Source organism: Salvelinus namaycush, chromosome 34 (genome assembly GCF_016432855.1).
Source record: "Salvelinus namaycush isolate Seneca chromosome 34, SaNama_1.0, whole genome shotgun sequence".
Classification (NCBI taxonomy): Eukaryota; Metazoa; Chordata; class Actinopteri; order Salmoniformes; family Salmonidae; genus Salvelinus; species Salvelinus namaycush.
Window position 1 is genome coordinate 8,805,653 of NC_052340.1, and position 23,657 is coordinate 8,829,309.

General features: G+C 43.6%; 1 protein-coding gene across 1 annotated transcript; it reads right to left on the reverse strand.

Annotated features, from left to right (window-relative positions):
• Nucleotides 1–2,852: 2,852 nt before the first annotated feature.
• LOC120028673 (echinoderm microtubule-associated protein-like 2) lies at nt 2,853–20,752 on the reverse strand. Its single transcript, XM_038973885.1, has 19 exons — nt 20,646–20,752; nt 16,892–16,914; nt 13,131–13,260; nt 12,516–12,665; nt 11,625–11,694; nt 11,223–11,333; nt 9,405–9,500; nt 9,088–9,222; nt 8,860–8,959; nt 8,517–8,671; nt 5,661–5,786; nt 5,326–5,457; nt 5,023–5,090; nt 4,739–4,827; nt 4,460–4,557; nt 4,269–4,356; nt 4,078–4,173; nt 3,563–3,693; nt 2,853–3,335 (listed from the first exon to the last, which is right to left on the reverse strand). The coding sequence occupies exons 1-19, from the start codon at nt 20,660–20,662 to the stop codon at nt 3,210–3,212; spliced, it is 1,941 nt and encodes a 646-aa protein (XP_038829813.1). The 5' UTR covers nt 20,663–20,752; the 3' UTR covers nt 2,853–3,209.
• Between the last annotated feature and the right edge of the window lie 2,905 nt (nt 20,753–23,657).

Consider the following 23,657-nt stretch of genomic DNA (forward strand, 5'->3'; position numbering starts at 1 on the left):
ATTCATTCAGGATTATTCAAAATCATGGTGGCATCCACATTTATGTAGAAGTGTTTAGTAACAAATTATATTCTTATTTACAATAAAAAGTACTCCAAAATGACACAATCGATTATTTACTAATCATTTCTATTGGACATAAAATAATCTGAAACACAACCAAAACAAACTGCAAATGCATCCAACAAGTTTGTAGAGTCAAGATCTTGATGTAGTCATTGCGTGCTAGGAATATGGGACAAAATACTAAACAATCAATCATTTTGACCCCTACCTTGTTAAACAAAATGTCTTTCTCTGCGCAATTGTATTAGTATCAAATAATATAATTTCCCAATTTTTTGGAGCGTACAATATAGCTCAGTATTTGAATTATTTACTTTATACAGTCATTATTGCTCATCTTTATCAAGGCTGTCAATTTTGGACCCCACTGTAGACTTTTCATCTCAGTGGTCACTCGGGTGTTGTAGAAACTGCATCACTGCATCTGTCCACATGACCTGTGAGTCTACATTGTGATGGTGTGAGATCCAATTAGTCTTTCACCCAGTCTGCTGGGAAGTCAGGGCTATAAAGTAGAAGATAGAATGTTTATGGGCACCTAAGTGAGGGCACATCTATAATTCACAAATGGAAAATGAATCCCAGTGTATCTCTTCTGCATATCCAGCTGAGATTGATTCATAATGGCCGACATAAATACTGCACACAAGACCAGAGAGAAAGACATGCCGTATCAGCCTTCCCAGTCTTGTGTACTGGAAGGTGATCAATGAAATGGTCCTCATTGAGAGTGAAAGGGAGAGGGCTTCTCTCCAGTGTGGTGGGCTATGGGAACACAGTGTTTTCAGAAGCATGGTAAACAGACTCAGCACGGGCTAGACGTGTGTCAAAGAGTCAAATAGATGTCAAGCATCATTTTATGTTATGTGGGAGACCCAAGTCAAACTCTTCCACCTGCTGCGGTTTTACTTGGAATCTGTTTTGGCCTATCTGCTTATTTTCTGTCCTGAATCACCATCTCTAAGGGGTAAACATCCAACAGTTATTCCCACTTTCCTACTAAAAATATGTACTTTGTTTTAAGAGGATTCATTCCATTCTAATTATAATTTATACACAGAGATCCAAAAATGTATATGGAGACATAAATCAGAAATATTCTGGTCTTGAATGGTTCAAGAGATAACCCGATTAATGATTCCTCCGAATTGGCTATTGACTTGAATTACTACTGGGCATCCAATGGGCACCACACTTTATAGATCTTGATATTGGACTGGAGCCATAACCCCCTTGTGGCCATTCTTAGGTCTACAAATGTTAACCCATCAATTAATCAGACAGGCACCTTGCGGTGAGATTTAAAAGAAACTTTTTCAAAAGAAACACAGACAAGCCAATTGCAGCGAATTGAGACAAAAGTTGTAGCATTTCATTTGTTTTCTTATATTTGTATTTCTCCATTTCTAGATTTGGAATCTTGCCTAAACCTGTAATATTTTATGTTTATCAGAGACTTAAGTATTAGAGCTAAATATGGATAAATATGTTGGTAATGAGTCAGACATCCATCTGTCTTTGAGCCCATGGTCCTGACAGAAAAAAGCAGCTCAGATTTATTTACACTGCAAAAAGTTCAAATGTAAGCAATCTTATATTGAGTAATAAATAACGTTAAAATTAGTGGGGGTGGGTTCTTACCATGCAAAATTATTATTTTAACCCTAAAAAGGCTTAATACGAGTAATTTATGTAATTTCAACATTTTCTACCTTAATTGTCAATGTAAAATATTTTAAAATATCCTGAAATAAAATAAATTACTTGTTTTACTTATTTCCGACATCTGATAAGCAGCAGGCACTTCCAAAAAAACAGCAAAAGCCACTCAACAAGCGGCTACTCGGCACTGCTGCTGGAGTCTCATCCGCCTAATTCCACTCGAGAAATGTTAGCAATATGGTTTCATATCCGCCAAGAAGTCGATATTATTACCCCCACCCCCCAACCTCAGTGACTGAGGACCAGGGAGGGAGCCGCTTGAGGCGGCCCGGAAAGAGGCAGAATAGTGTTCCCACACACCAGGGCTTCCACACAGCCACAGCAGCATCAAAGATATGCACTTCCTCTTTGAAGATTAAAATCCACTAACCTTCCTGCTTGAGCTTGGGTTTGGAGAAATCCGTTTCACATAATACAGTACAGCAGGGTTTGGTATGTAGGATTCCAAATGGTCAGTGATCAAGAACATTGTCTGTTTCCCTAGGGGTTACAGGGAAAAAAAACATGACTTCATCCATACGATTGAAGCACAGAGGGCAAAACAAATAGGATCCTGAGGAGACGTTAATGCTTTTTCGGAGGATTATCATGACCTTCCTCCTCCTTGCTAATCAGGCACGTGTTGACAGATCACCACCACATCAGCCTCATGACCAATAACAACAGGTTAGGCCTTGACCCTTCAAACAAATAGGTTAAAAGGGATGTTATTGTTGTCAGCATGTTGACTGTCTAAAGAGAACAGCAGCAATACACAGCAGGGGTCACTTCTGAAAATACAATGAAGTACATATTCTCTAGGCATGTGGAAAAAGCCTAGGGTGTAAACTGGAAACTTCTGTATGTTTCATTGGAAGGAAGTGATGCGAGAATACTGTAGATGATTGACTACATACCGGTAGCTTTAAAGCAAGTCAGAAGACAAGAAATGGTTTGCAATTGTACATTCAACATCATTATTTTAGCGCTACCTTTTAAAGTAGCTTTACACCGTTTGAATCCCTGCCTCTGGTAAAAAGCTCTTTAAATACAGTATCAGAGTATTCAAACATGATTGGGTTAGAAACTTTATTAACAAAACGAAGGCAAAGCACAGCTTAAGCTTACTCCTAAATATGTATTAAGTGCTAGGTGCCACACCACCACATTACAGTTAATATTAGAATACCACAGCCACTCAGATATACCTCTATAGACCTTTGCAACATAAATAGCAGCTACAACTGTGTTTAAATAGCCTTAAAATAGTCTCGACATGCTTATTCTCTGAAGTCATTGCCCCACCTAGTGGCACCTCAGGACAGTACCATCAAACATATGTGCAGAGAGGAGAGGGTTAAAGGTGGGTGTTTTTATAGGCACAGCATTGCTGCCCTCTGGTGGGCAGGAGGCGACGGTGGAGACTGATGCAGCAGGGTTGTCTAGGCGACCACCCACTGGAGGATGCTGGTGTCCTTCCCTCCGGTGGAGATCAGGTGACTGTTGTCGTGGAGAAAGGCAACGTTGGTCACATGGCTGCTGTGGCCACCATAGGTATGGCTTGGGGCCTGCATGTCGTGACAAGGAGGGAGAAGGGAGACGGACACAAAAGGTTAACAATTAATCCACTGAGGGAAAAATCCTAACTTCCACTTCATTAAAAAAATATATATTTATTGGAAGGATTTCCCCCTGAATGATTAACTTACATATGTTTAGATGCAAACAGGTTAACTTAAGTGGATGAGAAAACACTCAAATAAAACATATAAGATGTAAATGATGACAAGCGTACCCTTGGCTGGGAGCAGGGGTTGGAGAACAAGTGCACTTTGCCAAAGTCGTCAGCAGAGGCCAGCAGGGAGGAGTCATGTGACCTGCACACGGCGTTGATGTCCGTGCCGTCAGCACCGTCAGGCCAAACGCCTAGATAGAACCAGTGATATAGCAGTAAAACAAAATAGGTGGGTAAACTTTTTTTCTCCACCGGTCGCGGTGAAAAAAGTAATGCTTAAGTTCCTATACTTTCAATGCATTCTTCCGCAAAAGGTGGGTAGACTGGGCTGGTTTGGTTCGCAAGTTAACAGAGGCAGGAAACAAGAGACTTCCACTTGATACAACTGCAAAGAATAACAGCTCCATTTTAAAGTGGTTGGACTGCTGTCACAATCTGCAATTGCTAGAGTGACCTGAACTGTCTGTAAAGAACTCAGTGAGTTACAGTTGAAGCATGTAAGTTTCGTTTCTTGGATTTATAAAGCTACAGTCTGGTTTTGCCATCATTACCCCAAACAGGAAGTGGTAACTCACCAAAGACGCTGAAGCCTAGAACACAAGTGGAGGTTGCCCACTCCACATTACGAACTAGGTCCATGCTCGTCACATGTTTGCCGCTTGAAGCTTCCCCTTTACCACAAACAGAAGACGAGCTTGAATGTACCACAACACTACATAGACTACAGTTGTAGACAGAGTTATCCGTTTGGACAAAAGAGGCTCACAGAATAGGATCTCGTAGTCTCCTGAGTTGGTTACAATGTATTTGCTGTCGACGGACCAATCCAGGTGGGTAACAAAACTGGAGTGACCCTATGGAGGAAAAAAAGTAAACAAATCACAAAAATGTTAGTGTAATAGTTCAGAAAAGAGAGGGATTTAATTTTCCATAAAAGGGATTGTCTTTCTTACTTACAGTGCATTTCCCCACGCGGCTGTACTTCTTGCCATTCTCCATCACGGCATAGATGTAAACAAAGTTGTCATGGGAACCTACGGCTAGGAAGTTGCCGTCTAAGAGCAGGAGAGTTATTTTTTAATATTTTTTTGTGATTGTGGATGTAGGAGGAGGTGGATAAGAATACTGTATAATCCTGTACTATTTTGTTCAGACTTATTGGAGCCATTAACAATGTGTATATTTAAGGTGGGATACACAGTATTATATTGTAAATGATGGTGTCTTGTACAGTACCTGGGGAGTACTTGATATTAGAGATTATCTCATTGCCATCAGTGTGCATGAACACCAGGTCTCGGGTGTCAGCGTCCAGCACCAACCACCTACAGACAGGATGAGGAAGTATACTGTAGGTGAGACTATTTGATAGTATCAAGGGAATGACACCATGTACTCAAATTCCATACCAAATCCTTCCTCCTGTCTAAATGAATTGGGGACATGTGCCGTTAGCGTTTCATTGTCCAATAAGAGACGATTGGTAAGCCAATGTGTGAGGGTCTGAGGATGTACAGTACCTTCCTGTCATGGTCCCCACTGCCAGCACAGCTCCACTGGGATGGAACCCTGCAGAGCGCCCTGGGTCCTGGGGAACGGAGGGAGACTTGGAGGATCAACAGGGCTGCATGGTGCACCATCACATACAAGACACTAAGTCAGGACACGTACTATGGACTGATGTAAATTCACTAAAACAGCTAGATGTTTCAGGTGCCTTTGTCATTACAGCAGGACCAACTACGTCAAACTACAACTCTTCTGGAAGCTGATGTATATTCAAAAAGAGACTAGCTACAGAGAAGAGTCGGTAGACTGAGAACCTCGATGGTCTTGCTCCAGAGAGGCTGATGGGAGTTGGTGTCCCATAGGTGGACCTGCTTGTCCTGGCCACAAGTCACAAACTGCTCCATGGAAGGATGGATGTCCAGACCCCACAGCTCATCTGTGTGACCCTGAGAGATTAAGAGACAAGGCAAGAGGTGAGATTATAGAGAAAATGTATTGCGTGTGCAGAAAAAGCAAAATGGAGACAGATGAGGAAGAATGGTAAGAGAGGAAGGGAGAGAAGAGAAATATGGGGGTTATAAACAGATATATACTTCCTACTGATACGTAGGAAATAACTAGTTACAGTGGCAATTGAGAGGTTGTGTACCTGTACTATAGGGTTGAGTGTTTCAGGGAAGGAGCCTGTAAGGATGGTGTTCTTGGTGGTCCCCACTAACAGCTCCCCCTGCTTCCCCTCAGTCACGGCTCTCACTGGCCCAAACGCCTCAGGCACCTGAGAGAGGACACACGACAGCAACAAGCATAAAACTGTACATCTCATCTGTCATTCTCAAGTTGCATTATGACTACCCAAAGGACACCCACACTACCTAACGCTCAAAAGTTTGGGGTCACTTAGAAATGTCCTTGTTTTTGAACAGACGCCTCACAAGTCCTCAACTGGCAGCTTCATTAAATAGTACCCGCAAAACACCAGTCTCAACGTCAAGCAGTGAAAAGGCGACTCCGGGATGCTGGGTCTTCTAGGCAGAGTTGCAAAGAAAAAGTCCCATCGCAGACTGGTCAATAAAAACAAAAGATTAAGATGGGCAAAAGAACACAGACACTCTGCCAAGAAGGCCAGCATCCCGGGGTCGCCTCTTCACTGTTGACGTTGAGACTGGTGTTTTGCGGATACCATTTAATGAAGCTGCCAGTTGTGGACTTGTGAGGCGTCTAGTTTGAGAAACAGACACTCTAATGTACTTGTCCTCTTGCTCAGTTGTGCACCGGGGCCTCCCACTCCTCTTTCTATTCTGGTTAGAGCCAGTTTGCGCTGTTCTGTGAAGGGAGTAATACACAGCGTTGTTCGAGATCTTCAGTTTCTTGGCAATTTCTCATATGGAATAGCCTTCATTTCTCAGAGCAAGAATAGACTGACGAGTTTCAGAAGAAAGGTTTTTGCTTCTGGCCATTTTGAGCCTGTAATTGAACCCACAAAATGCTGATGCTCCAGATACTCAACAAGTCTAAAGAAGGCCAGTTTTAATGCTTTTTTAATCAGAACAACAGTTTTTAACTGTGCTAACATAATTGCAAAAGGGTTTTCTAATGATAAACTTGGATTAGCTAACACAACGTGCCATTGGAACACAGGAGTGATGGTTGCTGATAATGGGTCTCTGTACGCCTATGTAGATATTCCATTTAAAGAATCAGCCGTTTCCAGCTACAATAGTCATTTACAACATTAACAATGTCTACACTGTATTTCTGATCAATTTGATGTTATCTTAATGCTTTTTTTTTTTCATTAAAAAACAAGGACATTTCTAAGGTGACCCCAAACCTTTGAACAGTATTGTATACAAACTCAGCAAAAAATAAATAAACGTACTCTCACTGTCAACTGCGTTTATTTTCAGCAAATGTAACATGTGAAAATATTTGTATGAACATAACAAGATTCAACAACAGACATAAACTGAACATGTGACTAACAGTAATGGTATAACATGTCCCAGAACAAAGGGGGGGTGGTCAAAATCAAAAGTAACAGTCAGTATCTAGTGTGGCCACCAGATGCATTAAGTACTACAGTGCATATCCTCCTCATGGACTGCACCAGATTTGCCAGTTCTTGCTGTGAGATGTTACCCCACTCTTCCAACAAGGCACCTGCAAGTTCCTGGACATTTCTGGGGGGGGAATGCCCTAGCCCTCACCCTCCGATCCAACAGGTCCCAGACGTGCTCAATGGGATTGAGATCCGGGCTCTTCGCTGGCTATGGCAGAACACTGACATTCCTGTCTTGCAGGAAATCACACACGGAACGAGCAGTGTGGCTGGTGGCATTGTCATGCTGGAGGGTCATGTCAGGATGAGCATGCAGGAAGGGTACCACATGAGGGAGGAGGATGTCTTCCCTGTAACGCACAGCGTTGAGATTGCCTGCAATGACAACAAGCTCAGTCCAATGATGCTGTGACACACCGCCCCAGACCATGACGGACCCTCCACCTCAAAATCGATCCCGCTCCAGAGTACAGGCCTCGGTGTAACGCTCATTCCTTCAACAATAAATGCGAATCCGACCATCACCCCATGTGAGACAAAACCGCGACTCGTCAGTGAAGAGCACTTTTTGCCATTCCTGTCTGGTCCAGCGAAAGTGGGTTTGTGCCCATAGGCGACGTTGTTGCTGGTGATGTCTGGTGAGGACCTGCCTTACAACAGGCCTACAAGCCCTCAGTCCAGCCTCTCTCAGCCTATTGCGGACAGTCTGAGCACTAATGGAGGGATTGTGCATTCCTGGTGTAACTCGGGCAGTTGTTGTTTCCATCCTGTACCTGTCCCGCAGGTGTGATGTTCGGATGTACCGATCCTGTGCAGGTGGTTACACGTGGTCTGCCACTGCGAGGACGATCAACTGTCCATCCTGTCTCCCTGTAGTGCTGTCTTAGGCGTCTTACAGTATGGACATTGCAATTTATTGCCCTTTATTGCCCACATCTGTAGTCCTCATGCCTCCTTGCAGCATGCCTAAGGCACGTTCACGCAGATGAGCAGGGACCCTGGGCATCTTTCTTTTTGTGTTTTTCAGAGTCAGTAGAAAGGCCTCTTTAGTGTCCCAAGTTTTCATAACTGTGACCTTAATTGTCTACCGTCTGTAAGCTGCTAGTGTCTTAACGACCGTTCCATAGGTGCATGTTCATTAATTGTTTATGGTTCATTGAACAAGCATGGGAAACAGTTTTTAAACCCTTTACAATGAAGATCTGTGAAGTTATTTGGCTTTTTACGAATTATCTTTGAAAGACAGGGTCCTGAAAAAGGGACGTTTCTTTTTTTGCTGCGTTTAGTTAACAACACTGGATCTTTGTAACCGTCATGTGCTAAGGAAAAAGTCAAGGGAAGTGATGACCTCAGCAGTCTGGATTTTGGCTCATATAGAGTACAGCATGTCCTTATCTGCATAAGGTTTACTCATCCTTCCGAGTCATCCACACCCTCTTCTCTCACCTCCATCTCACTCTGCTTGTTATAGTCATGGTCCCAGAGCACCATCCTGCGGTCCTTCCCTCCACCGGACACCAGTGTACCGTCCTTCAGCACACACAGGGAGAAGATCCCGCCCTCATGGGCCCTCGCCACCACCTGGCTGATCCGGTTCCCACCTGTCAATCACAAACAGCTGTCAAATAATATGCTTCAAGGAGGGACGTTTGAGGTGGACTTGTGTGATTGGTACTTTATTCTTAATAAATTGCTTTCATGAAAGTAAATAAATGGATGTGTGAATTGAATGACTGATTGCAGAGCACTGATTTATGGAGGCTGAGAAGGCGATTGTCTTCAAACAGACCTTTGGCCCAGACGTAGATGTTTCCACTGGAGTCTCCTGTGATGGCGTCTCCGTTCTCAGCAAAGGCCACACACAGCACGTACTTGGGCTTCTCGTTTTTCTGGGAGAAAAGGTTTAACAGTTCTGTTATAATTCAATAATTACTTTGTGTACACAATATTATATATATTTTTTTATATATTATCAGTTGTAACAGGAGACAGAAGTTAACAGAAGTCATCCACATACCTCAAACAACCCCTGGCGCTTGGTGAGAGTGTTTCCGTCCATGGTCCAGAAGTTCAAGTGGGACTTCCCACAGGTGACGATCAGGTTGGCGTCCATGGGGTGGAAGGCTGCGGCCAGCACTGAGTCATTGGAGCACTGAAGGGGATGAGAGGAGAATTAGACCCCTGAACTGGCAGACAATAGTGACTGACCACACCACAGACTACAACACTTACTCATACCCAAGCCTACACTGCTGACGCCTTCACTTTTCTTTATTTCTGATAATCGCAGCTCCCCTCATGCATACTGTAGTATAGTCTGTGAGGATTCATCACCTTCACATCCGCCAGCTGCTTCTCCTTCTGCCAGTTCCACACAGACAGGATGTGGTCATTGGCGTCATCGACGGCACAGAGATGAGCACCACCATTCTGTTGAAGCACAGGTATTTGTCAGAGCTATATATATATCTCATGTAAATAAATGTCTATTTGTTTCAGACAATTTATGGATATTTAACATATAAAAGGTGCATTCGAAAAGTATTCAGACCCCTTGACTTTTTTTCCACCTTGTTACGTTACAGCCTTATTCTATTAATAATTAAATTATTCCCCCCCCCCCTTCAATCTACACACAATACCCCATAATGACAAAGTGAAAACAGGTTTTTAGAAATGTGTGCAGATTTATTAAACAAAAATATCACATTCACATAAGTATTCAGACCATTTGCTTTGAGACTCAAAATTAAGCTCAGGTGCATCCTGTTTCCATTGATTATTCTTGAGATATTTCGACAACTTGATTGGAGTCCACCTGGGGTAAATTCAATTGATTGGACATGATTTGAAAATGCACACATCTGTCTATATAAGGTCCCACAGTTGACAGTGCACGTCAGAGCAAAAACCAAGCCATGAGGTCGAAGGAATTGTCCGTAGAGCTCCGAGACAAGATTGTGTCGAAGCACAGATCTGGGGAAGGGTACCAAAACAATGTCTGCAGCATTGAAGGTCCCCAAGAACAGTGGCCACCATCATTCTTAAATGGAAGTAGTTGGGAACCACCAAGACTCTTCCTAGAGCTGTCCACCCGGCCAAACTGAGCAATCGGGGAAGAAGGGCCTTGGTCAGGGAGGTGACCAAGAACCCGATGGTCAATCTGAAAGAGCTCCAGAGTTCCTCTGTGGAGATAGGAGAACCTTCCAGAAGGACAACCTTCTCTGCAGCACTCCACCAATCAGGCCTTTATGGTAGAGTGGCCAGACGAAAGCCACTCCTCAGTAAAAAGCACGACAGCCTACTTGGAATTTGCCAAAAGGCACCTGAAGACTCTCAGACCATGGGAAACAAGATTCTCTGGTCTGATGAAACCAAGATTGAATTCTTTGGCCTTAATGCCAAGTGTCACGTCTGGAGGAAACCTGGCACCATCACTACGGCAAGGCATGGTGGTGGCAGCATCATGCAGTGGGGATGTTTTTCAGGGACTGGGAGATAGTCAGGATCAAGAGAAAGATGAACAGAGAAAAGTACAGAGATCCTTGATGAAAACCTGCTCCACTGCTCAGGACCTCAGACAGAGGCGACGGTTCACCTTCCAACAGGACATCAACCCTAAGCACGCAGGAGTGGCTTCGGGACAAGTCTCTGAATGTCCTTGAGTGACCCAGCCAGAGCCCAGGCTTGAACATCTCTGGAGAGACCTGAAAATATCTGTGCAGCGACACACCACATCCAACCTGACAGAGCTTGAGAGGATCTGCAGAGAAGAATGGAAGAAACTCCAAGCTTGTAGCGTCATACCCAAGAAGACTCACGGCTGTAATCGGTGCCAAAGGCTCTTCAACAAAGTATTGACTAAAGGGTCTGAATACTTATGTAAATGTGATATTTCAGTTTTTATTTTAAATTTGCAAACATTTCTAATAACCTGTTTTTTCTTTGTCATTACGGGTTATTGTGTGTAGATTGATGCGGGAAAAAACGATTGAATCCATTTTAGAATAAGGCTGTAACGTAACAAAACGTGGAAAAAGTCAAAGGGTCTGAATGCATAGTATGCTGCCTATTGTCATGGAACATGCTTTCAAAGTAATAATGAATGACTTTCTCAAAGTTAGGTCTGTAATCACGTTGTGGAGCGCTTACCGACTTGGAGAAGGCCACACAGGTGACCGCCCGGTCAAACACGCCCATCCCAATGATATGCAGGGTATTGAGACTGACCGAATCCCACACACGCACATGAGGAGGCAACAGCTGAGAGAGAGAGTGTGTGTCAGAGAAAGAAATTGGATACAGTGCTGTCATGTATTACAGTGAAATATATAAGATGGTCATAAGAGGACATAACAGGTCATTCCTTCAGAATGTGTTGATTTTAAAATGTACCTTGCCCTCTAACAGCTGATAATGAAATTAAGGAAAGAGAGAGAAAGAGAGTGGGTCTGAGAGAGAGAAATTGGAAACACCGCAGTCATGTACATACTACTGTGAACCACAATACGATTCCCAGAAGAGGTCATTCCTTCAGAATAGAAGAAAATGTACCTTGCCATCTTTGGAGGTTCCAGCGACTTGTCCAGTGGCTATGGTGACCATGTCTGGATGGATGCCTAAGCTGCCGGGGAAGACGCACAGCGACAGTGATGTGGTCATAAGGCTAAGCTAACCTTTCCCACTGTCCTCTGGGGACTTCTTGTTTGTGTTTCAGTCTCTGTACTCAATGGCCTGTAATGCAGTCTACATCAACTCCTATATCCAGCCCTTCATTATTAACAGTTAATAATACTTCAAAAAGCAAATAATGGGCCCTACAAACACACTGGTATAAAGGCCCTTGAAGACGTATAAGTGTTGTGATGATACATAACTTTCATGAATGCATTTGCACATTTTGAAGGTAACGTTATTATAGCCATACTGAAAACCTTAGTCTACAATACAAATGAAAAAGTATGCTGGTCAGGCATATCAAAGAGTTGGCTGTAGCCCAGCATGTATGAAAAGTATACTGTGCAAGTAGGATATTACCATATACAGCCCAACCTTTGTTTGCACAGGAGACACTGCCTCAAACAGGATCTCATTTAAATAGAGTTACTTTATCCTGAATCAATGTGTCATTCAAGGAAGTTCTCTTTGCACAGTAAGCCTTGGAAAATGCAAATCTACCTTGCCCCGGTTTCAATCAAATTATAGCCGATGATTATCAGATGAAACTGTGAATGCCATACAGTGAGCAATCACATTGAGCTAAATGTATTCCAAATGAAACCTCTTGCCCTTTTGCGAAGCCTGTCACGTGCATCACCCACTGCAGTGAAAGCTAAGGCTAAGGAGAAAAGGTACATTTCCTCAAGAAAAGTTGTGTGCTTGCGCCAGTCAACCAAAGGTTATGGTGGTGGGAGCTGCTGAACCAAGCACACCAACTAGCCTTACCATTTGACATCGTCGTTGTGGCCCAGGTAATGTCTCTGCTGCTGTTCCTCCACATTGTAGAGCACCACCACGGAGGCATTGAAGTAGACTATCTCCCCGGTGGGGAGCAGGTAGAGGTTGGAGCGGCAGTCTCTGCCCCTGTACCCATACCTGGACAACCGAGGGTTAAGGACCACAACAGTAATCCTGTCTGAACAACCATAGTGTTGAACAGTAGGAGGCTGATGCTCTCAGAACTTATGGGAGGTAAGTACAATACAAACCAAAAGACGTTACTCTCCAGGGGCCATAAACTCATAAACACAAGTGATCAACTAAACAAAATAGTAAAGTGGTCTTATATTCTTGTGTGACGTCAGTAATGCAACACTGAAATGTCCTTTCTCAAAATGTGCATTATACTTCTATAGCCATTGTCCCAAACCAAGCTTTCCCTGGTTCATCTGGGGTGTAATCATTAGTCCAACCCTAGCAAACTGAAAATGTGCAACAAAAACAAGTTTATATTGGAAACATTCAGGTAGGTCCCTTCCTGTTTTGTTCCGTTTAGTTCCTAGTGAATACACCCCTGTATGCCTAGCAGCACTACTCTGTTTGTCAGTGACAGAAGGATACACCCACTGCAGTTTGAGCTTGTGCTCAGGCAGCGCCCCCTTGTGGTCCAGGCTGTAGCTGTTCCTCTTCTGGTCAGGCATGTGCATGGTGACTGGCCGACCCCTCAGGAACATCCTCACATAGCCATCCTCTGACACAGGAGAGAGGGCGAGAGAAGAACATGAAGGTATATATATATATATATGGTGAAACACTCTATACCGTTCCTTGCAAGCATGATAGCATGTACGGTAGGTAGTGAAATGTAACAGCCTTTTGAACATAAGCACTCAAAGAAATTCTGTTCCCCCACCCATGTAAGAGGCAGGATTTGTGCATTGAAATCACTGAAGCAAAATACAGTGAATTCGGAAAGTATTCAGACCCCTTAACTTTTTCCATGTTTTGTTATGGGCGGAAGTTAGCCTAGTGGTTAGAGCGTTGGGCCAGTAACCGAAAGGTTGCTAGATCGAATCCCTGAGCTGACAAGGTAGAAATCTGTTGTTCTTCCCCTGAACAAGGCAGTTAACCCACTGTTCCTAGGCTGTCATTTTAAATAAGAATTTGTTCATAACTGACTTATTATTATTTTATTAAATTACATCACAGCCTTATTCAAAATGGATTAAATTGTTTTTTTTCCCACTCATCAATTTACACACACACACACACACACACACAATACCCCATAAATGACAAAGCGAAAACAGGTTTTTAGAAATTGTTGCAAATGTATTACAAATTAAAAAGTATTTCAGACCCTTTATTCAGTACTTTGTTGAAGCCCCTTTGGCAGCAAATACAGACTTGAGACTTAGGTATGACACTACAAGCTTGGCACACCTGTATTTGGGGAGTTTCCCCCAATCTTATCTACAGATACTCTCAAGCTCTGTCAGGTTGGATGGGGAGCGCCTGTCAGGTTGGATGGGGAGCGCCTGTCAGGTTGGATGGGGAGCGCCTGTCAGGTTGGATGGGGAGCGCCTGTCAGGTTGGATGGGGAGCGCCTGTCAGGTTGGATGGGGAGCGCCTGTCAGGTTGGATGGGGAGCGCCTGTCAGGTTGGATGGGGAGCGCCTGTCAGGTTGGATGGAGAGCGCCTGTCAGGTTGGATGGAGAGCGCCTGTCAGGTTGGATGGAGAGCGCCTGTCAGGTTGGATGGAGAGCGCCTGTCAGGTTGGATGGAGAGCGCCTGTCAGGTTGGATGGAGAGCGCCTGTCAGGTTGGATGGGGAGCGCCTGTCAGGTTGGATGGGGAGCGCCTGTCAGGTTGGATGGGGAGCGCCTGTCAGGTTGGATGGGGAGCGCCTGTCAGGTTGGATGGGGAGCGCCTGTCAGGTTGGATGGGGAGCGCCTGTCAGGTTGGATGGGGAGCGCCTGTCAGGTTGGATGGGGAGCGCCTGTCAGGTTGGATGGGGAGCGCCTGTCAGGTTGGATGGGGAGCGCCTGTCAGGTTGGATGGGGAGCGCCTGTCAGGTTGGATGGGGAGCGCCTGTCAGGTTGGATGGGGAGCGCCTGTCAGGTTGGATGGAGAGCGCCTGTCAGGTTGGATGGAGAGCGCCTGTCAGGTTGGATGGAGAGCGCCTGTCAGGTTGGATGGAGAGCGCCTGTCAGGTTGGATGGAGAGCGCCTGTCAGGTTGGATGGGGAGCGCCTGTCAGGTTGGATGGGGAGCGCCTGTCAGGTTGGATGGGGAGCGCCTGTCAGGTTGGATGGGGAGCGCCTGTCAGGTTGGATGGGGAGCGCCTGTCAGGTTGGATGGGGAGCGCCTGTCAGGTTGGATGGGGAGCGCCTGTCAGGTTGGATGGGGAGCGCCTGTCAGGTTGGATGGGGAGCGTCCGGTCTCTCCAGAGATGTTCGATCGGGTTCCATTCCGGGCTCTGGATGGGCCAATCAAGGACATTCAGAGACTTGTCCCAAAGCCACGTCTACGTTGTCTTGGCTGTGTGCTTAGAGTCGTTGTCCTGTTGGAAGGTGAACCTTCACCCCAGTCTGAGGTCCTGAGTGCACTTGAGCATGTTTTCATCAAGGATCTCGCTGTACTTTGCTCTGTTCAACTTTCCCTCGATCGTGACTAGTCTCCCAGTCCCTGCCGCTGAAAAACATCCCCACGGCATAATACTGCCACCACCATTCTTCACCGTAGGGATGGTGCCAGGTTGCCTCCAGAAGTGACGCTTGGAATTCAGGCCAAAGAGTTCAATCTTGGTTTCATCAGACCAGAGAATCTTGTTTCTCATGGTCTGAGAGTCCTCTAGGTGCCTTTTGGCAAACTCCAAGTGGGCTGTCATGTGCCTTTACTGAGGATTGGCTTCCATGTGGCCACCACCATAAAGGCTTGATTGATGGAGTGCTGCAGAGATGGTTGTCCTTCTGGAAGGTTCTCCCATCTCTACAGAGGAACTCTGTCACCTCCCTGACCAAGTCCCTTCTCCCCTGATTGCTCAGTTTAGCCGGGCGGACAGCTCTAGGAAGAGTCTTGGTGGTTCCAAACTACTTCCATTTTAGAATGATGGAGGCCACTGTGTTCTTGGTGACCTTCAATGCTGCAGACATTTTTTGGTAATGTGTGTCTCGACACAATTCTGTCTCGGAGCTATACGGACAATTCCTTCAACCCCATGGCTTGGTTTTTGCGCTGACATGCACTGTCAACTGTGGGACCTTATATAGACAGGTGTGTGCCTTTCCAAATCATGTCCAATCAATTGAATTTACCATAGGTGGACTCCGATCAAGTTGTAGAAACATCTCCAAGGATGATCAATGGAAACAGAATGCACCTGAGCTCAATTTTGAGTCTCATTGCAAAGGGCCTGAATACTTGTGTATTATGTTTCTAAAAACCTGTTTTCGCTTTGTTATTATGAGGTATTGTGTGTAGATGGATTAAAAAAAAAGAAAAATATTCATCCATTTTAAAATAAGGCTTTAACGTAACAAAATGTGGGAAAAGTCAAATGGTCTGAATACTTTCTGAATGCACCGTATATAACTTTAGTGTATGTCATTTCAAACTGTTCTGAAGCTTTGCAGATTTTTTTTTATTTGAGGCACTACAATTACTCAGAATACCCCATAATAGCGTCTCTCTTGGCTGACATGACATCATATAAAAACTAATTGCGGTTATGGTTTGCATTATAGTGCTGCGGCTGCTGTGAGTCAATTGAGCTCAATAAAGGAGCAGTGTGCTGTGCTCTCTGGCTCTGACCATGCAGCTCTGCGCTCCCTAATCATTTACCCAAGCACTCAGAGGACAAGGGAAAATGCAGGTAATTGGCTTGTTAAAAATGAATACAGCCCCCAACAATAACAGACAGGCTATTGGTTGTTGTTTATTGGGCATGTTCATTCTTTACTTCGGTGCTCCTGTTTCATGGATTTCCGTGTAGTAACCTGGGCAATGCTTATTTGTTATGGGGCGGCAGGTAGCCTAGTGGTTAGAGCGTTGGGCCAGTAACCGAAAGATTGTTAGATCAAATCCCCGAGCTGACAAGGTAAAAATCTGTCGTTCTGCCCCTGAACAAGGCAGTTAACCCTCCTAGGCCGTCATTGTAAATAAGAAGTTGTTATTGACTGACTTGCCTAGTTAAATAAAAGGTTACATAAATTAAAAATGCTCAGTGCCTGGAAATGCTTTTGTTTGCATGTAATGAATTATCTTTGGTACACTGTATTCTTTCGTCAAACTGTGAGGTATAAAGGGTGCCGAGTATGGTAAAGGAATCACACACACACACACACACACACACACACACACACACGCCTGTGCTAAGACGTACCTGCATTGACAGAGCATTCTTTGCTGAAACAGAAAAAAAAGATATTAGTGGATTGTCATACACATCAAGGTGACTGTTGAGACACTGAGCAGTTAACGTTTCTGAGACGCAGGTTTTTTAACTCGTGGTGTTGCTGCAATGGACTCAATTATTCAGTGACCTCATCCTTTATTCCTGACTGCCTACTTACATTTTATTTTTTTTATTTTTATCTACAGTAGAATTACAGTAGAGCCCATTTACCAGCTCCACAATGCACGTTTAGCATTATCCAAATAGTGCTGCAAGATTCAAATCAGTAGCTCATACTGTAGCGCATATAGACAACATACACATATAACATAGTGTTCACAGAAGAAAACACAATGCGGAAGGGAAAATACTGTATTCGTGATGAGATAGGGGTAGCCGTAAATACAACTGGTGCCATGCCGAGAAATGAAAAATAAGGAGAGTTATTGTGAGAGAGAGAGTGGTAGAGAATGAAATAAAGAGCACGAGAGAGTGACAGAGACAACACGACAGTCAATATCCTATAGAGTGGCCTCTCCAGCACTACCCTACAAGAGCTGAAAAGTAATGAGTTTCTGTCAAGGCCACTGACAGATTGCCGAGGTAGGACAGTTTGAGAGTACCATGGCAACACAGTCACAGGAGTGATGATAAGTAAGATAAGAGAGACTCTAGGAGAAACAATCCCTCTCAGTTTGTAGGGAACATGAATTGCGTGAAATAGCCACGAAGGCCATCTTAACCATCCGAAAGTATAGTGCAGTAGGTTATTCAGTTTGGAGGGAGACTCTGGATACAATTACAATACCACTGATGATTGTTCTTTGACAGCTTGCTTTATTAATTCTTGCAATTCAAACTGAAGATGTATTGTAGTACATTTGGGACAATAAAAAAAAGTTTGGATACTCGCAAGGCACAGCACACACCAAGTATCAATTTTGGTCGACAGACTGAAAACCCAAAAGGGTGAAGTAAACAGTGAGGATTTTATATTTCTGTCCTTGGCAGAGCATTCATCCACTACAGTGTATTACATCTGGAGACTGGTTGTTTGTGGGGCAACCAGAGACAGCCGGGGAAGGGCTCTCTTTAAAGTGGTTAAGAAAATACCTGTTTGTCTCCCTGCCTGCGGCTTTCAAAAAGAGGAGAGGCCCTGTTGTGTCCAATGAGAGACGCTGAAAGATCCAAAGCCACAAAGGCATTTACTTGGTAGATATTTATGATCTGTGTGTTTGTTTCTTTTCAATTCATTAAAACAAGTAGCAATCTGTACCATTTGGTACAAGATAGTTACTTATTATGTTGAATTCTTTGAAGTAAGTACCAGAAAATACTCTATTGCCTAGCATCATTATCGAGTAAATTCCAGGTGCTACAGGAATACAGAGAACAATACATCCATAATGGCCTTCTGTACAGATTGTTGTAGCTTTACATCATTTTGCATGGACTTCACAAAGAGCAAGACTACATTCCACATGGAAAACGAGAGGACATGGAACTTGTGATACTGTTGTGTTATCTCAATTAGTAAAAGACATGCATGATGGAGTCTGTACTCATGTGAACAGTTGTCTAGCATAAAGCAAACAGAAATTGTGGCCAATAATGTAGTGGTCTTGCAGTTTGAGTGTTTCAGGCAATTACTGGATGGTGTTGCAGCAGTGGAGAGAGTGGTTTTAGTCAGGTTCCTGTGCACTCAGACAATACGGCTGAGATTTTCAGAGCAAATGAATGCTAGGCACTCAGTGAGCTGTGTTATCCCAGCAGCGAAGTGATTGAGAGCCTACTGTATCAAACACTGTATGACAAATCAGCATAGAGAGATAGAAAAGTGGTCAAACAGGATATCATGAGCTCTTCCTCAACCAGTATTTGCATGTGCGTTCAGACCCCTGAATCAAATTTGTCATTCAAATACATGCAATCTGTTCCTCGTCCTCAGGCTCAGCTATACCATCGAGCCAGTCTGCAATCAGGGTGCGTCAGTCGATATGTTTAATGCACGTGGATGAGCAAAAGTGCCAATCAATAGCCATTCTGCAGAGCAAGAGGAATCAGTAATCCAAACCACACACCCACGATCACAATGAAACATTGTAACAGCGAGGGGGGAATGTTAAGTAAGCCCCTCTCTGTCATAGAAAATCAAGCCCATGTGGAAAAAATGCCCATTCTTTTTGGTTTGTTGACTCACACACCCGTAATGTAATTAAGGATCTGCCCAAAACTGGAACAGGACAGCGCTCCCCCTAGCCTATTCATAGACGCCAACTCTACTGTCTATTCACAAAGATATCTTCCGATCAGGGGGTTTAGTTAAGAGCCCCGATGCTCTGTCTGAACATGAACACACATCGCTTGCGATACAGTTTTGGTAACATAAGGACTATATCAGCGAAAAATAATAATAATAATTTTTAAAAAAGGTTGAATTACTACACACTTTTATAGGGTCACCACGCACCCATACTTCCATGTTACATGTTACATGTTACATGTTCCATGTTACAGCACTTGTTTACAGAAAACAGAGGGAAGACACCTGTGCTAATCAGCTATCTGCGTCTCTGAACACCTGTGTGTAAACAGAAGACAGACAACACAAACGTGATGTCACTGAAAAATACTGTCAGCTGCAACTGTGTTAAAACCGGTTCAAACAGTGTACAGTGAGTGTTTTGTGAAATTATTGTGAAATTATTTTGAGGTTATATGAAAGTAGAGGGATTTATGATTCTAGAACCGTAACGCAATTGAGAATCGATTCACGTCTAGATGGAGTATTTGATTGTTTTGGCTTCCAGAGCCAATTCACCCTTTAAACAGAACATGTAAGGTCCTTGGACTAAGGAGTACTGTTAGGCTCCTTTAGTCCAATATTAAGCTAACCTGGGACCATGTGAACTACAATCCCGGCGCTCTGTTTTAATGTTTAGTAACGTTAATAATCCTCGCTTGCAATACGCCCTCTACTTTCACATCACATTAAAACAATTTCACAAATGCAAAATATATACTTACTGTACACTGTTTTAACACAGTTGCAGCCTATAGTATTTTTCAGTTACAACCCTTTTCTGGCGTACTTTTTCCGTTACACACAGGTGTTCGGAGCATGCTAGAAAGCAAATTAGCACAGGTGGTCGCCTCTTTCTTCCATCTCTTCAGTAATCAGCGCTGTAACATGGAAATACGGTAACCATAACCCTAACCTTATAAAAAGGTGTGTATCAATTTAACTTTAAGCTTTTTTGAAAATGATTTGTTGCCGATATGAAAGATAAGGTGCTTTATGCTTCCAAAACCATACTGCAACAATATGCATTTTGACCAAACGTTGTGGCTCTTGAAGCGGCAATATGTTACTTTTTGGGCGACCTGACCAAATTCATATAGAAATGTGAGTTATAGATCTGTCACTCATTGAAAGCAAGTCTAAGAAGCGGTATATATGTTCTCTGTGCAAACTATTAGGTTTTTTTCTACCAGGAAATGGCAGAGTGATTTCTGCATATTGCACCTTTAACAGTTTGTTGTAAATCACAATTGACCTTTGTTCTGTGCTGCCCCTCCCCAAACCCCACTGAAAATAAAACCATCAAAAGGTCTGCATGACCACAATTTTTTTTTTTAAGTTACTGCTTCCTGTTGGAAAAACGATCCATCTACCCAAAATGGCTTTTTAAACAATCTCCTTCCTAACTGCAAACTGTTTAAGTATAAAGCATTCCTTTACCTGGGTGATCTCTTCATGGTAACTTTTCCGTTAGGTAACAGCACAGTGTTGGCAAGGTGGTTCACAAAACAGAACCCTGCCGACAACTAACAGGCTTCCTTGATGATGCAGTTAACTTTACTGGGCACTTTTTCCACCAATGGGGAGGCGCTTCCTTACTCTGCTGGACCTCCCCTCTGCTCGGTAACCACACCTCCTTTACCTACACCCCTGAAATTTGACACCCTCAGCAGAGTGAGCTCATTGATGGAGGAGGGAGTGAACGGACTGACTGTATCCATCTGTCTTTCAAAGCTTAATAGCACCTCCATAAAACCAATCAGATCTTGTTATCTACTATTCAAACAATGAGCAGGTGTGGAGCGTTTATGTTCGGTACAAGCAACCAACCATGCATCTTCCTTTACTAATCAACTGTGCTGTGTTCACCATTACTTAGATGTATGTAAATAATGATGCTGTTAAATACAGTAACCTACATAACACTGCACTGGACTAAAATGATGGAAGTACATGTTAAAACACATCAGCAGATCTGTATTTCTATACGTATGTCGTCAACATAGAGAGATCATATCACCACCCTCCCCGACTGTCTCCTATCCTCCCTAGACATCCAGCGGGCATTCACATGCTCTCTCCACAGAAATACAACACCACGGTGTTACACAGCAATGCATCCGTGGTGCATTCACACAAGTGTTTAATGGTCCTTTGTCATCTGATCTGATCAGCGAGAGGTTAAAAGCAACGATCGGTCTACTTATCAGAGTGTCCTAAATTGGACGTCAACAAAACCACACCGAGACCTTGGGACCTCTACTGTCAGAATAAAAAATGTCAGCCCGAGGAAGAGCTGGGAAGAACACAGACCCACACCATATGTCACCTGTCTGATCGAAAAGGGAGAGAGAAAGGGTATTTACAGTATATATCTGGCAAGGGAGGCAGATATGGCTGCTCAGGATGTGGCAAGCGGTCTTGATATTTTCCCCAGAGATCAGAGATGAGCTGTACACCCATTCTCAGATGTCGGGTCGACTGTACAGATGTATATGAGGTATGCACAGATGTATATTAGCACTGATGTGAGCTACGGCTACAGATTCCTTGTGGATAAAAGAGGGACATAGTTAACTGTAACACTGAGCGGCCTAAGCATAAACTTACAGTATGTGAGAATGCAGTGCTAAGGTGCTCCCTGCTTTGGTCTTCTCTAGCCAATGACTACATCATTGTCAGTCAGAGGGGTTGCTTGGCTGGACACCATGATCTCTCAGTTAGCCAGAAAGAGCAGGCGTGATTGCTGTGTCAGTGTTTCAAGGTTTAGCTGATTCAGTGTCTGTGGTTAGAGGGTTAGCGGTGTCTGTGCTTGTTTCAAACTGTCACCTGCTCCTGCCACATGCGGAGCTGCTGGACGAGGTGGTTCTGCTTCTGCTGTCAGACACCATCTCCTTCCTGGCCGTGGAGAGACGCTCTGTCGACATGCTCTTCCTGGTGGGGGAGGATAGGTGAGAGGGGGAAGAAGGAAGAGGAAAAAGACGAGAGGTGGAAAGAGGGGGAGGGTGAAGAGTGAACCAGGGTATTGAGAGGGATATGAAAGGCAAGAAATGTCCCCAGTCATTAGTTTACAGTGCCTACTGTACAGTAGATTCAATGCCACACTGCCACCCTAAGGTTGAGTTTGGAAATGCACATTAGAAGTATACCAAGAAAAACAGTATTAGATCCACACATTCGGACAATGGTGTACCTTTTGATTGACAGCGACACTTCCTTTTTGGGAGAAGAGGGGGAGGAAGGGTATCCCCCCGTACGTTTCTGCTGGACATAACCATTGCTGAGAGTGAGAGGCTTGGATGGTAAGGCTTGCAGGTGTTGGCGCACTGGCATCAAGAGGGAGAGAATGGTTCAGTAAAACAGATGTATGTTGTTGAAGTTTTTCAATCGACACTGCAAATTCTTACCAAAGACTACATACAGTAGTAGTACATGGTTTATCTCCATTGCAAGTCTCATCTTTAAATACATGTAAAAAATATATATAGTTTCCTGATCTTTCTTATAGCTCTCAGATATAGGAGAGACACTTCAGAACAAACTTCCTTTAGATTTTTTAAAATTATTTTTCTATCTGTTTATCCATGTATGAAGCTGTTATTCAATGCGTTTCTATGGGACAAATGAAATGTTTAAATCAACAAATGTTTATATATATTTATTGATACCTTAAGCTGATTCCAAATCACATAGCCATATGATCCTTGGTATGACAATCTTAAAACAATTCCCCCTGGCTGGCAACCAACACTCTCCACACCTTGTGCATCAGGTTTATAATGCAACATCCTCAGTAGTAGTAGCCTCACATATCAAGCTTCTAGACTCTCCTATTACAGCTAGTACAGTTGAAATCGGAAGTTTACCTACACCTTAGCCAAATACATTTAAACTCAGTTTCACAATTCCTGACATTTAATCCTAGTAAAAATACCCTGTCTTAGGTCAGTTAGGATCACCACTTTATTTTAAGAATGTGAAATGTCAGAATAATAGTAGACAGAATTATTTATTTCAGTTTTTTTTTTTTCATCACATTCCCAGTGGGTCAGAAGTTTACATACACTCAATTAGTACTTTGGTAGCATTGCCTTTAAATTGTTAAACTTGGGTCAAACATTGCAGGTAGCCTTCCACAAGCTTCCCACAATAAGTTGGGTGAATTTTGGCCCATTCCTCCTGACAGAGCTGGTGCAACTGAGTCAGGTGTGTAGGCCTCCTTGCTCGCACACACTTTTTCAGTTATGCCCACAAATTTTCTATAAGATTGAGGTCAGGGCTTTGTGATGGCCACTCCAATACCTTGACTTTGTTGTTCTTAAGCCATTTTGCCACAACTTTGGAAGTATGCTTGGGGTTCATTGTCCATTTGGAAGACCCCATTTGCGACCAAGCTTTGACTTCCTGTCTGATGTCTTGAGATGTTGCTTCAATATATCCACACAATATATC

What these genes read in the sequence shown, in the direction of transcription:
- LOC120028673 (XM_038973885.1), bottom strand. An exon ending in CACAACGACGATGTCAAATG is followed by an intron (nt 11,695 to 12,515) that starts GTAAGGCTAGTT and finishes CTTCCCCGGCAG; the next exon opens with CTTAGGCATCCATCCAGACA. An exon ending in TAATATCAAGTACTCCCCAG is followed by an intron (nt 4,558 to 4,738) that starts GTACTGTACAAG and finishes TCCTGCTCTTAG; the next exon opens with ACGGCAACTTCCTAGCCGTA.